At 45.3% G+C, this 12,801-nt stretch overlaps 1 protein-coding gene across 9 annotated transcripts in view; it reads right to left on the bottom strand.

Annotated features, from left to right (window-relative positions):
- The window catches only part of adgrl3.1 (adhesion G protein-coupled receptor L3.1), an 88,968-nt gene that overhangs the window by 29,843 nt on the left and 46,324 nt on the right, over positions 1 to 12,801 (bottom strand). For 7 of the 9 annotated variants that reach the window (XM_027282319.1, XM_019256381.2, XM_027282320.1 and 4 more), the window contains exons 7-10: positions 11,715 to 11,818; positions 10,790 to 10,975; positions 9,326 to 9,364; positions 2,473 to 2,656 (exon numbers count right to left, since the gene is read on the bottom strand). In XM_027282319.1, coding sequence (XP_027138120.1) covers positions 2,473 to 2,656; positions 9,326 to 9,364; positions 10,790 to 10,975; positions 11,715 to 11,818 — 513 coding nt within the window. The remainder of the gene's footprint in view (positions 1 to 2,472; positions 2,657 to 9,325; positions 9,365 to 10,789; positions 10,976 to 11,714; positions 11,819 to 12,801) is intronic. The other 2 variants (XM_019256379.2, XM_027282323.1) reach the window with 1 other exon arrangement.

Genomic DNA, 12,801 nt, shown 5'->3' with positions numbered 1-12,801 from the left:
TAAACAGTCGGATAATCAAGGGAAACATAAGTGAGCGCAACTCGCCGGTCTGGGCGCGGATGAAACGGAAAAACTCACGGATACATGTCATCATCTGAAGGCATGAAAAGCTTTTTTTTTTTTTGTTTCCGCTCTCCAGTATCTCTGCCTCATTCCATGGCCCAATGATGAGAGGATCAGTGAGAGAAGATGAGAAGAGATGAGAGAGAGAGAGAGAGCGATGTGCACGACGCCATAATAACTAGCTTTGTTCTGCTTTGTCAATTCGGCCTAAAAGTGGAGGGAAGAGAAAAGACGGCGGGGAGAAATAAATAAAAATGATTGTCTCTGGCAAACAATTCATCCTTGCCTCACAGGCCTCCAGGGAAGTTCTTTCTTCAGCGTTTTGTTAGATGAGGACAGGTCTCTGTGGATTTGACCCTCACACAGCAACCTGGACCTCTTCATCATGACCTATTTTTGACAGCCACGGCTCGCTCTACATAATAACTGTAAATACATGAAGTCTGCCGTGCGTGCTGTTTTGTGAACTCATGCAAAATATTGAAGTTTTGCATCATCTCATCCCACAGCCATATTTGTTTGAGTTACTCTTTTCTTTTTGGACGTTTCTGGAGATATTAATGCTAAATGTAATTTGTAATTAGTACCCTTATGGATAAGCTTAAAGTATTGCAACCAGTGACAGTCGGTAGCATAGTGGGTTGACCGGCCGCCCCGTGTGTAGAGGTTATCGTCCTTGCTGCAGCTGGCCCTGGTTCGAATCCCGCATCGGACGGATAATTTACTGCGTGTCACTCCCCCTCTCTCTGCTTCCTGTCTATCTTCAGCTGTACTATCATTAAAGGCATAAAAGGCTAAAAAAATCTTTAAAAAAGTATTGCAACCAGTGACAGTATACCATAGGTAAACCCATAGGTTTCCAAATCCATGTGGGATGTACCGCATCCTGGTTAATCTAAATATCGGCAAAGGCGTGGATCATTGGCCAAATGACGTCCGGGAGCTCTAATGAGCCATCAGTAATGATACTTACCTGTCAATCAAATGGTCCACGCTCTTAATCCTGCATAACTTTAAGCCTTAATATAACCTGAACAGGTGAGTTGTATATGAATTCACCCTCAGTACAGTTGTCATGAACGGGGAAATTAGCTACAGAGACCAAAACTGTTTTTTGTACCAGGCTGTAAACATGTTTATTTCTGCTGAGAAGTTGGACATTTGGACATGGGGACTTATGGAGACTGACTCACTTCTGAAACCAGCCTCAAGTGGACGTTTGAAGAACTGCAGTTTGTAGCACTTGTCCGCGTTGGCTTCACTTCACAGCCACGGAGGTTGCCGCTTGATTGCAACAGTTATTTGGAGTCCAGTCAGGGACAGAAGGACTGCGCAGTATGTTGTTGGCACTGTGCTACAAGTGTTGTGAGATGACTAAATTCCCTCAAATTCAAATTGTGTTCTACATTTTGCCCTTGCCACTTTTTAATAATACTGTTCTGCTATAACCAATCAACCTTGGCTACAAGCTGCACGCGTGCGAGACTTTAAACATTGATCGTGCATGAAAATAACACGGTTATCTTTGACATCCTAGTTTCTTAATTTATTTATTACGGGTTAACAGGTTTCTGTTCTGTTTCTGCTCACACTCACAAATGATTCAATATTTTACACCACAGTGCAACATCGACATGCACATCTTCTTCCACCGCCACGGCCTCGGGTTTGTTTTTCTTTTAGAAAAACCTTCCAGATCTATAATATGACAAACATTTAAATTCATAACGCAGTAGACTGTTGTAGTGATGTTTTATGCTGTGTGAGATTTTAGCGTTGGCTACCCGTCCGACAAGTTTAACGTCAGCTCTGCTTCAGGATTATAGTACTTCATGTTTCCATATATATATATACATATATATATAGAATGTGTTTATGTTTGCGTGTGTAACTGCACACATGAAGTGTGATTTTCTAGTGAACTTTGAAGTTCAATAGCGCACTTTGTTTCTCGTTTGCGTGATAAAACAGATGTGAGGCGTTTCAGTAATGCCTGCTGTCAGCGTTGCCTCTTACTGGGATGTTACATCATATTCTTAGATCTTTGAGCTGGTCTTTATGTTGTTATAAGATCTGTTAAAGACTGAAATAAAAAAAAAAGAAATCTAAGAACCACACTTCTGCCAAAACCAGGGCACGTTCTGAAAAGCCTTCCCTCCGTTCAGGTAAAGTCAGCAAAACTTTCAAATGCTCCTGTCCCCGCTGAGCCACATTTCACACTTTAACAATTCAACACCTAAGACATAACGGGTGCAGCCACAGCCTTCGACATTCGGCCACTGTGTCGCATCACCGCAGCAAATGGAGGTTAAGTGCCTTGCTTGAGGGCATCTCAACATGCTCCTTGACAGTCGCAGGTTCCGACTGAGTTTTGTAGAGACAGAGAGGGAACTGAGAGAATGTACTCACGGATGTTGTCAGTGGTCTCCTGCACAGTGTCCGTCTTCAGTAGGTTGTCAGCCAACATAAAAGCGCCGGTCTCCACAGTGTCGAGGAGCAGAGTGGCCGAGTGCAGCTGCTCGCTGGTGGGCAGCTCCCTCCACGCCGCCTGGGCTCGCGGTTGCAGCAAATTATTCACAGTGTCCACCATAGCCTGTGGCAGCAGCAGCAGCAGCAGCAGCAGCAGAAGCAGAAGCACAGAGGTTACACAGAGGAAGCAGACGCCAGCACTTTTCTAACTGTCGGTCAACAATGGTAATGTGAAAATGAATGCAAATCCATTCATGGAGCGAACGGCATCGCTGCACCGTGACTGCTGCAGACAGCAGCAGTCAGTGGGATGCAAGAGCGGGTGTGCAGTCACTTTTCATTCATCACGTCGATAAATCATGAAACATGTTAATGCAGATGTAGCATTCCCATGCAGACACGACAAAATAATCAAAAAACAAAACACAGAAGAGTTTGTTTCCAAAGCTGTGGTCCGTCACTGCGTTGTTTTCTCTTAATAAAAAGGATGCTGTGACAGGAAATCCATCACAGATGTTTCTAATTAGCTGATTGCAATCATTTTTTTTATTTTTCTTTAAAGCAACAGTCTTATCTTTGGAGTTTGGGAAAACTTGTGCTTGAGGGATTGAGAAGAAATTAAGAATGTTATCAGATATCGTCTGCTGGGTCACATCCAGCCATGCACAACACACTTTTATTTTTTTTTTTGGAATCAAAAATTATTTTTTTAAACCAAACGTAAAAGAGTAAAAGAGTTGGCCGGCGTAGACGAAAAATGTTCTCAGCGAAAACAATACTTATTTTGTCTCCGGCTCGCATTCCTTTATACTCCTAAGAATTCACCTCCTCGTTTTTTAAGACATGAACACCCACACACACAAAGAGGCACACATCTTTAAAAGACCCTGGGAGAGAGATAAAGAAACAGAGAGAGAGAGAGAGCCAGTGAAGAAAGGAGAAGAAGAAGAAGAAGAAGAAGAAGAAGGGGGGAGCGATAAAACAGTCCAGTGAGTCCATGGTGACAGGCGTCCGCTGGGAACGAGGGAGGCGGAAAAGCGAATACAGGTGCTATCAAACACACACATCTCACACTCCCCGTCTGTCTCTTTATTTTCTCTTTCTCTTGCTGTAAACCATCCTTTCCACGCTCTGTCTATGCGTCACTCTCTCTCTCATTCTATGGGAAAGTGGCAAAAAAAAAGGAACGCAGGTGCCATTATACAAGCAAAGGGGGGGGGGTCTCCGATGGGGAATTGTAAGGGCAGGAGATCGAGAGACGTCGGTTTATTGACGTTCACACATCAACCATTTGACTTCCTCCTTGGCCCCTTTCACGCAGGGTTAGGGTGAAGCGAGAGAGGACGAGTAAAAGAGTGTGTGAGTGTGTGTGTGTGCTGTAGGGCTGCCACGAACGATTATTTTGATAGTCGACTAATCACCGATTATTTTTTCGATTAGTCGACTAATCGGATCATGCGTAAATTGACTGTCCCGGAAAGGGCCGGGTGTGCGGGCGCTATAAAGCTCGCAGACGCAGCCGTGAGCCACCTTCGCCCCAGAGTCTTTCCATGCCGACCCAGAGCCGCCCGGCGGAGGCCAGCCAGCGCCGGGGAGAGGTCCCACGAGAGGATCCTCCCGCACCATACGGCCGTCCCTGACCCGCCGAGCTGAATCCCCCGGGCAGACTGCGCGGAAAAATTGCGGTGATTGGTTAAAATTACAACACCGCCCTGAATTCACGGGGATTCACTGAAGTTGCGTTGAAGTTGCAAATCGCAACATCGTGAGTTCATGGAGGGTCTGTGTTATGGTATCATTTACGGTACAGTCAGGCCTGACGCCGATTACCACTACTGTGTGTGTGCGTAGGTGTGTGTGTGACAGAAAGCTGCAGCCGCAGTTTCGAGAGAAAAGCAAACTAAAAAACAAAAAAAACAAAGCGTCGACTACTAAATTAGTTGTCGACGATTCTGTTTGTCGACATAATCGCGACTAATCGACTAATCGTGGCGGCCCCAGTGTGCAGTCAGTAGGGAAAGCGTCCCAGATAGAGAAACACTGTCGACGGTGACTCACACGAGCGTTGACGGCATGTGTTACAAAACGTGCTGTTGGCTTTTCAATTGGAACTAATCCTACCTGTTTATTCTGGGGGTGTGATATCCACATGTAGATACAGTATAACACACACACACACACACACACACACACACACACACATGAAACGGGCGCTTAGTCAACAAGCTAATATGATAATATTATGTCCTCTTTTTTAAGCGCTTGCAGCTAATTAGCCGGGATGCATATCGGATGAGTTTGGGAGGGCTACATGTAAACAAAAACTAATTAATCCACTGCTTCGGCAAACAACCAGAATAAGCAGGAGTGGATATGAAGCACACACACACACACACACGCACACACATGCACACACACCCCACGCCCAGAGAATCTGTTTGTGTGTCTGTGACAGACGAAGTTTTAACACCACGTTAGAGGAGAATCCTGGTTTATCACAACTTGTGTTCTTGTAATTTTTTCCATCGTTTTGATCAGTTATGGCTCCAATGTGATGAAATCTGGCAACTAAGTGACAAATCCGTAACAGTTAAGTAGCCGATCGAACAAAAAAACAACGAGCGACTATTTTGATATTAAATCAATCGCAAAAACTGACAATCGTTCTCTGCTTCCAGCTTCCAGTGTTGATTCTATGCCTTGTTTTGTCTCATATGATGAGAAAACTAAATGTATTAGTGCTATGAACTCTCGGTTCAGGCAGAACGAGCAGAGGGCGTGCTAAGATTTGTGATTCCAGGCTACATGCATAAAAAATTGATCTGATTTTTGACGAGCATTTCTCACTGTTCTGTGACGTTTAATTGAACAAAATGAGTCATTAACTAATGTGTGGAATAACTAACATGATAACTGATGATAGAAACACTCATTCTCAGGTTTATAGTCATTTAACTGATGTTTCAGAGAAGTCTGGTTGTTTTTGTGACACTGCAAAACGCAGATCTTTGAGTTTTTGAGTCATTTGAAGACATCTCATTGTGCACATGTGATGTGATTTTATTATTAGGCCTGATTTTCCGATTCTGAATTGATTTGCATATTAATTCCTTAAGATCGATTCGTACATCCAAAGATCGATTTAATTAAATTAAAATTTTAATACATTTTTCCCCGGTGAACTTTAACCCCACTAGTCGCGTCTCACACATGCGAGGTGCGTTCAATGGCCGTCGGAATGACTATGATGCGTTCATATGGAAATTCACTGGAAATATAATGAAACTACAGACAGAAGAACACTCAAGGAAAACTCTACAACTACCAGCCACTTCTGTACGTTCTCTTAAAATAACTGAGGCATTTGCGGGTTACATTTGCAAAGATATGCACCCGTATTCCGTTGTTGAAAAAAATGGTTTTAATAACACTAACCCGAATCGAGATCGGATCGAGTCGGATTATGATAATCGATTCTCAGTCTTGAGAATCGGAATCGAATCGATTCTTGGAATTTGAATCGATACCCAGCCCTATTTATTATGTGACTAAATCAATCGTAAGACGAATCGACATACAATCAGATGCTGAAAATAAACCGTCATTAATTTATTTGGAAGTAGGACTGTGAGAGAGTTAAACTTTGGTAATAATCCCACGTTGCTCTAAACAAAAAAAAGATATGCACACACACACTGTAAGCACGATAAGTCAAACGCTGAGCCAGGAAATCAGTCTGGTCGTCTGCTACCCGAGCAGGATAGTCATTTTACAGTTTGCCTCCGTTATCTCGTCCAAACGGCTTCGTCTAATCCGGGGATTTGTTTAAAACCTGCGTGACGTCCGACTGCTGGTGTTTCTTGGACGTTACTCGGTGAGAATAATTATTACAGATAAAAAAGAGTGTGTGTTTTATTTGTGTGTTTGCATGAGTGAGTCCACATGCGGTGACACGTATGTACAGCGTGGCAGTTTGTTTGATAAGCAGGTGTGTGTGTGTGTTGGCATTAAAATGTGTGTTGGAGGCTGGGGGCCTGGGAGAAGCATTGCAGTGCATCATTCTGCTCCACTTGCTTTACAGTAGCAGTCCGGGGCGACAGAGACGGAGGAGAGGACGCTCTGTAGGCGCAGCAGCAGCAGACATGACAGCGGTGGAGCTGCTTCTCCTTCCGCTCGCTGGTGGTGCTGCTCACTCTGATGTGTTTCAGATAAACCCCCCTCCATCTCTCTCTCCTCTCCTCCTCCTTCTTTTCTACTCTCATTAAACTTTTCATTGCTTTTTATTGAACTTTTGATTATCTCGCATTTTCAATTTCATATAATTTTTCCATTGAAATTTAATTCCCCCGGCGCTGAGATTGCATCTGTGGTGGGGAGAGATAGGTGAGGAGAAGAAGGGGTGTGATTTCCTGGAGGTCTAGACATCGCCACATCACAAACTCCAAGATGGAATATGTGTGTGTGTGCGTGTGTGCGTGTGTGTGTGTGTGTGTGTGTGTGTGTGTGTGTGTGTGTGTGTTTGTGCCTGTAAGCTCTGGTGCCCGTCGGTGACATTTCTATCCGTACAAGTATGAGGACTCGAGGGCTAAAATAGAGACAGGTTTTTATTTTTTATTTTTTTAGGGGTCTTCAAAGAGGGGAGAGACTCTGCAGAGACAGATAAGGGTGTCACTTTGTGCGTGAGAGTGTGACTATGTATTGCAGCGGGTTATGCGTGTTGTGCACGGACACACAGCGGCGTGCGCACGCATGCACACACCAGTAAATGGGGCAGAAGTGAAATGCTTTGAAGCGTCGGGGTAATCCAGCGTAAACAGCAGCGGCAGGACAGACTAACAGACTCGAGTCGGGCTGTTCTGCACACACACACACATGCACGGATGTACGGTTTGTGTACGCCGGCGCACGGCAGGAGATGTTAGGAGTACGGAAAAGGGCACGAGAGGAAAAGGCAAAGAATGGAATCTTTTTCCTCCTTCGCTCGCCTGGCTGAGCTCCGAGAATGTTTTGAAAATGTTTTCATCAGAGGAGCGGGCTTATCTGTCAGTCGCCGTCGGAGTTTGTCTTGCCCTGACAGGATGAGTTTGCAGCTAAATCAGGCTTTAAATTCACAGCATGCTGTGCTCTGACCCGCCGTCCATAAATAGAGGGCAAATTAGACATTGTCATTGAGCATCACTGTCTCCTCACTGCCCCCTTTCATTGTTTTTCTCTCGCTCTCGCATTTCATTTCTGTTTCTGTGAATCTCTCTCTTTAATTTCTGACCCTCCCTCCCTCTCTCCTTCTCCCGTCTACCTTTGCAGACTTCTACCTCCCTCCATCAATCCACCCTACAGCATCAAAGCCTCTCCACACCACCAACTTCATCATGAATAAATTGCCAATTTAGTACACATGAAACGAGTCCCCAGTTCCCCAAACGAAGTGAGAGAGGAGAAGAGATGAAGAGTGTGAGAGGAAGAAAGAAAGAGAGAGAGAGAATTCAATTATTTTTTGTCTCTATTAAGAACCCAAACCTCCTGCCCACTCTCCTCACTTGGCAATTAGTGCTGTAGATAATTAACGAGGAGAGGGCAGCGCCACACCACATCCCTAATCACGCGCATTTCTATCTGGCGGAGTAAGGGACTGTTGGTATAATTTGGTTTCACATTACTAAGGCTAATTATATAATCGATCACTCGCAGCCTCCTGCAGTAACCAAGGTGTTTCTGATCTGAACCTGTGACTACCCGCGTGAGAGGAGGAGGAGGAGGAGGGCGCGCCGCTGCACCTCGCGGCGTTCGTTACGGATTACGGAGACACTTCTGATGTGACAGCATAAGATCATTGTTGAGAATATATTTATATATTTGCGGCGTGCGCGCGTGTGCGTGCGTGCGTCAGCTCGCATACAGTCCTAAGCCATGTTCTATGATGTGACATTGCTGACTGGTGCTGACGTTAAGACTTTTCAGGGGGGGGAGAGAGAGAGAGTGGGAAAAAAGCCTGCATCAGGAGAAAAAGAGCTAGCCCATCAAGGGTGTGTGTGTGTGTGTGTGTGTGTGTGTGTGTGTGTGTGTGTGTGTCGGAGGATGCAGAGAGAGAAAAATACTCTGCAGTCTATCTACAGCACATGGATGAGGAAGGTGGGGTCCTTTCATGGTCTGAATTGTGACTTTAGCTGACCACAAACACGCCTAAGTGATGTTTCTGGTCATCAACACGAACAAACATCGACACGGCGGACCAACAAGGACGGAAAATAAATGAATACTGAGCCACAAACACAAGCTGGTATTATGTTTTAAGGCGCCGAGGCCATGACCAAGCAATACGCAACAGAATATCCATCATGCTCAGTTCTCTTCTCTCTAATTCGGCGGCAGAGAGGACATTTCATTGAATGGAGATGGATGGCGAGTCATTTGGTGCCTGTTTACAATTCTGCAGACAGAACTGCAAAACAGATGAGCTATTATTGATATTGATCATGGCCTCTTATCAGTGTCATTGATTGCAAGTGCAAAAAAAAAAAAAACCCAAAAAGAATGTCAACAAACCCTCTGAAGGAGACTGAAAGTTTGTCAGTCGGTTCTGAAGCCGAACGCTCGCGTTCAGGATCCAGAACGGACACGCCCCTCTCGCAGGGGGTTATGGGGTTATGCAAAATCATAAGACAAATAAGCACAAAAAGAGAGCTTTGCTGATGACATGCTGAGTGTGAGAAATGAAAAAAGATAAACACACACACACACACGTGGGACTGCGGGTGTTGCAAAGTAATCAACGATTACCAGGAAGCGGAAATACCTGTGTGAAAAACCTGCAGGACCTTTCTCTCTTCTGAAGCTGCAAATTCAAACAATTCAGCTGTTAGCGATGTAACACCTTTCAATCACATACACACACACACACACACACACACACACACACAGAGGCAGTCCCACCCACTTCATTAACATTTCACAAAAAGACTTATCGATATATTCTTCTTCTCCTCGCTCCGATATGTTTCTATTCTCGTCTTTGTTCCTCTCTTCCCCTTTTTTCTCTTCATTCTCTAACGTCGGCCGAATTGATAGCATTAATAACTCCGCCGCTCGTGCGTGATTGGTCATATTCGATTTCCTAACAAAAAAAAATTTGCATAATAAGCCGCCGTATTACTCAGTTAGATATATATAATTGGGCCATTATTGAAATCAGGAGGAATGCGTTGCCTCTTTTTTTACTAATTCAACCTTTAATAGGCCGTTTGGTCAACAGCAAAACACAGATTAACTGATTCCACTTACACATGTATCCGGTATGCGTCCACTCACATCCTGTTACTGAGTTTCTCAGTGAGGGGAGGCGCAGGAGATGCAAAGAGTGAGATGCAGTGAGTCACGAGCTGAAAGCTGACTGCATGAGAGGTGGCACCAGCTGGCAAACTGGCTGCTAAAACCTGCACCTGTCACTGTTGACCTCAGCGGAGCCAATCAAGAAGCAGTCCACCGGCCCGGTCAGTCAGTCAATTAGCCAGTGGAGCAAGCCCGTCAGCCACTCAGTGATGATTTAACTCACTTTAATTGAACGGCTGCGCGGGCAAAGCGGAGCTGAATCCTTCCCTTGTCTATCGGAGTAGTAAAACGGATCCTTTGCATACTCAGGATCGAGTTTCCATTAATGTAATCCTGAAGTAAAGCGCCTGGCGCTCGCTCGTCGACAGCATCTCCATAGCTCAGAGGCTGAAGTTCATTAAACAATGAGCTATCACGTAAAAAAAAAAAACGTGTCCCAGGCCTGTTTTTGTCTCGAGCGCTGTATGTTTTAATAAGAGTAATTCCCAGGGCGAGACGGGAGTTTTATTAAATTTCAGTCCTGATCTGAGAAGAGTTGAGGAACCCTGCCAAAGACTAAAAGCAGTTATCTATCACCCACAAAACCTGTTACGAAGACACGCACACAAAAGAGGATAGAATAATGTCTAAGAGCGGCTGTTTATCATCAGGAACTCGAAAGTGTTATTTATGGTTCTTCATCAAACTCTGCACACGGACTTTCTAACCCCTGAAGAGCGAGTGTAAGACAAAACCACTAACCTCTGATGCTGTTAACTTGAGAGTCTCTCTATCTGCTTTCTTTCCTCTCCCTAAACCCTCCTTCTCTTAAATAATCATTCACCTGGCATCCTCCCCTCTCCCCTCCATACCAGAGCCTGCAAGAAAATCATTCATCACACTCAATCACTCACTGCACGTTGACCTGAAGCGTCCCAGGACGCCGCGTTACCTTGGTGAGGCTGCGTGCGGCGCTGTCCTTGCCCCCGGGGGTGAGGTTCCTGAGCTGGACGTCGAGCAGCTCCACCAGTTGGGCCATGGCCCGCACTGTGGATGGCACGTCGCCAGGGCGCAGGAGCCCTTTGGTCTGCTCTGCCAGTTCCTTGGCTACGATGGCCGCTGTCTCGCCCGAACGGAGCTGGGAGCCAAACAGGGGTGACAGGGAGGAGGGTGGAGAGAAAAAAAAAGAAAACATCAGACGAGGTGAGAAGTGAAGGGAAAGTTAGGAAGAGGGGAGAAAGTTAGAGGAGGACGGCGGCAGAGGGAGGGAGGAGAGTGTGGCGGCAGAAGACAGATGGAGAAATGAGAGGACGGGAGAGGAAAGGGCAGCGGAGAGGGAAGGGACAGATGGAGTGAGGGAAAGTAAATGTGGAGGAATGGAGGTGAGCGAGACAAGAACAAGGATGGGATGAAGGAGAGTAAAGAGGACAGGAGTGATTAGGTTATGTGAAAGGCCGGAGGAAGTCAGTGTTTTTCCACCGATGACGTTAAAGAAACATCTCCTCTGCGGCTGAGCTCTCCTTTTTTTTGTCTTACAGAGAAAACTCTCGTGTGACAGAATAAAAGTCCTAAAGAATCAAACACAATCATGTTTGTCATGCAAACGTATCCTGACGCCTGTTCGCCTGTCATGATGTGAGCGAATGACCTTACTGGACGTTTCCATTCCCCTACGGCTGCATTAAAGCTCTCCGATCTGAAACGCGACTTAGGGTTAACAAACGAAGACGGATACGTGGCCTGAATCTTCCCCCGGTGCTCAGCGGCTCTTCATGCGTGTGAAACTGCTCCAGGACTACATCCGCGAGCGTTACCCTCGAAACTAGGACTCGATTGGAGCTGCGAGGGCCGGCAGCAGCAGCAGAGTTCAGACTTACTTTCTGCATGATGTGGTTGACCCAGGGCGACGTGCAGTTGCTGAGGTCGGGGCCTTGAGGATCCCAGTAGCCCAAATGAGCCACGCACACGTATGTGGCCACGCCTGCAAAGACAAGCAAAACAAACAGGGTGAGACAGCGCTGACATTCACCAGGAGACCAGAAGACTCCCGAGGTGCCCGGGGTTCACTGAGCAGTGTGTGTGTGTGTGTGCAGTGTGTGTGTGTGTACACTAATCTTCTACATTTTCTCGGTGAAAGTTGTAATTTTTCTTTTTTTTTAAATATTTAACTTTATAAAACTTTCTTTCTCCTCTCCGCCTGTCAACATCAAACGTGATTTTCCACCGCTGTAGAAAAGTTTCATCGCTCACGGTCTGCACGACGCACTTCACACACGTAATCACACATGACAACATGTAGGTGTTGGTCGTGTGCGTGTGTGTGTGTGTGTGTGTGAATCATTTATCTGCATTCATTTTCATTTTAAGCATTTAACTTTGGAGTGAAGTCAATTTATTTATAGAGCACATTTGAAAAACAATTAAAATAAATGAAAAGTAATTACGCCGTAAGTTCTCCGTGATGCACTTTGTTTTTTAAATAAAGCGTTCAATATATATATCGACTTCTCTCTCTCGTGATCGGAGTTAGTAGTTACTCTCGGGGTGAGGTTGCACATAGTAAAGAGCTGCGACGTTAAAACATCACGAAGCGATGCGGTTACTTTTAGATTTAAACGTCGTCATTGATTCTTTTACTCGTTACAAATCTGCATTTTGGAGAGAAGAACGTGACGAATGGTAAGAACATACAGAAAGACACTTTTCTGAACCGCTATGCCTCACGCTCTTTGATAAAATCCTGAGACGAGGAGCTGGAACGCAGACTGGAGCTGATGTTTGGGAAGATGGCCTCAGTCTGACCCCATCTTCTTCTATTAACACCAGCCGTCCATTAATAACCAAATTGCACGTAATCTCTGCTCCCGTCTCCTCTCTGTGTGACCGGTGTAAATCTGCAGAAGCTCTCTGACCTTTTTCTGGACATGGTGTGACATATTTAAGTGGTTTTCTGACAGCTGCATG

Source organism: Larimichthys crocea, chromosome X (genome assembly GCF_000972845.2).
Source record: "Larimichthys crocea isolate SSNF chromosome X, L_crocea_2.0, whole genome shotgun sequence".
In the NCBI taxonomy this organism is placed as follows: domain Eukaryota; kingdom Metazoa; phylum Chordata; class Actinopteri; family Sciaenidae; genus Larimichthys; species Larimichthys crocea.
The sequence above is the reverse complement of the archived record's forward strand: the minus strand, read 5'-3'. Positions and strand labels throughout refer to the sequence as shown.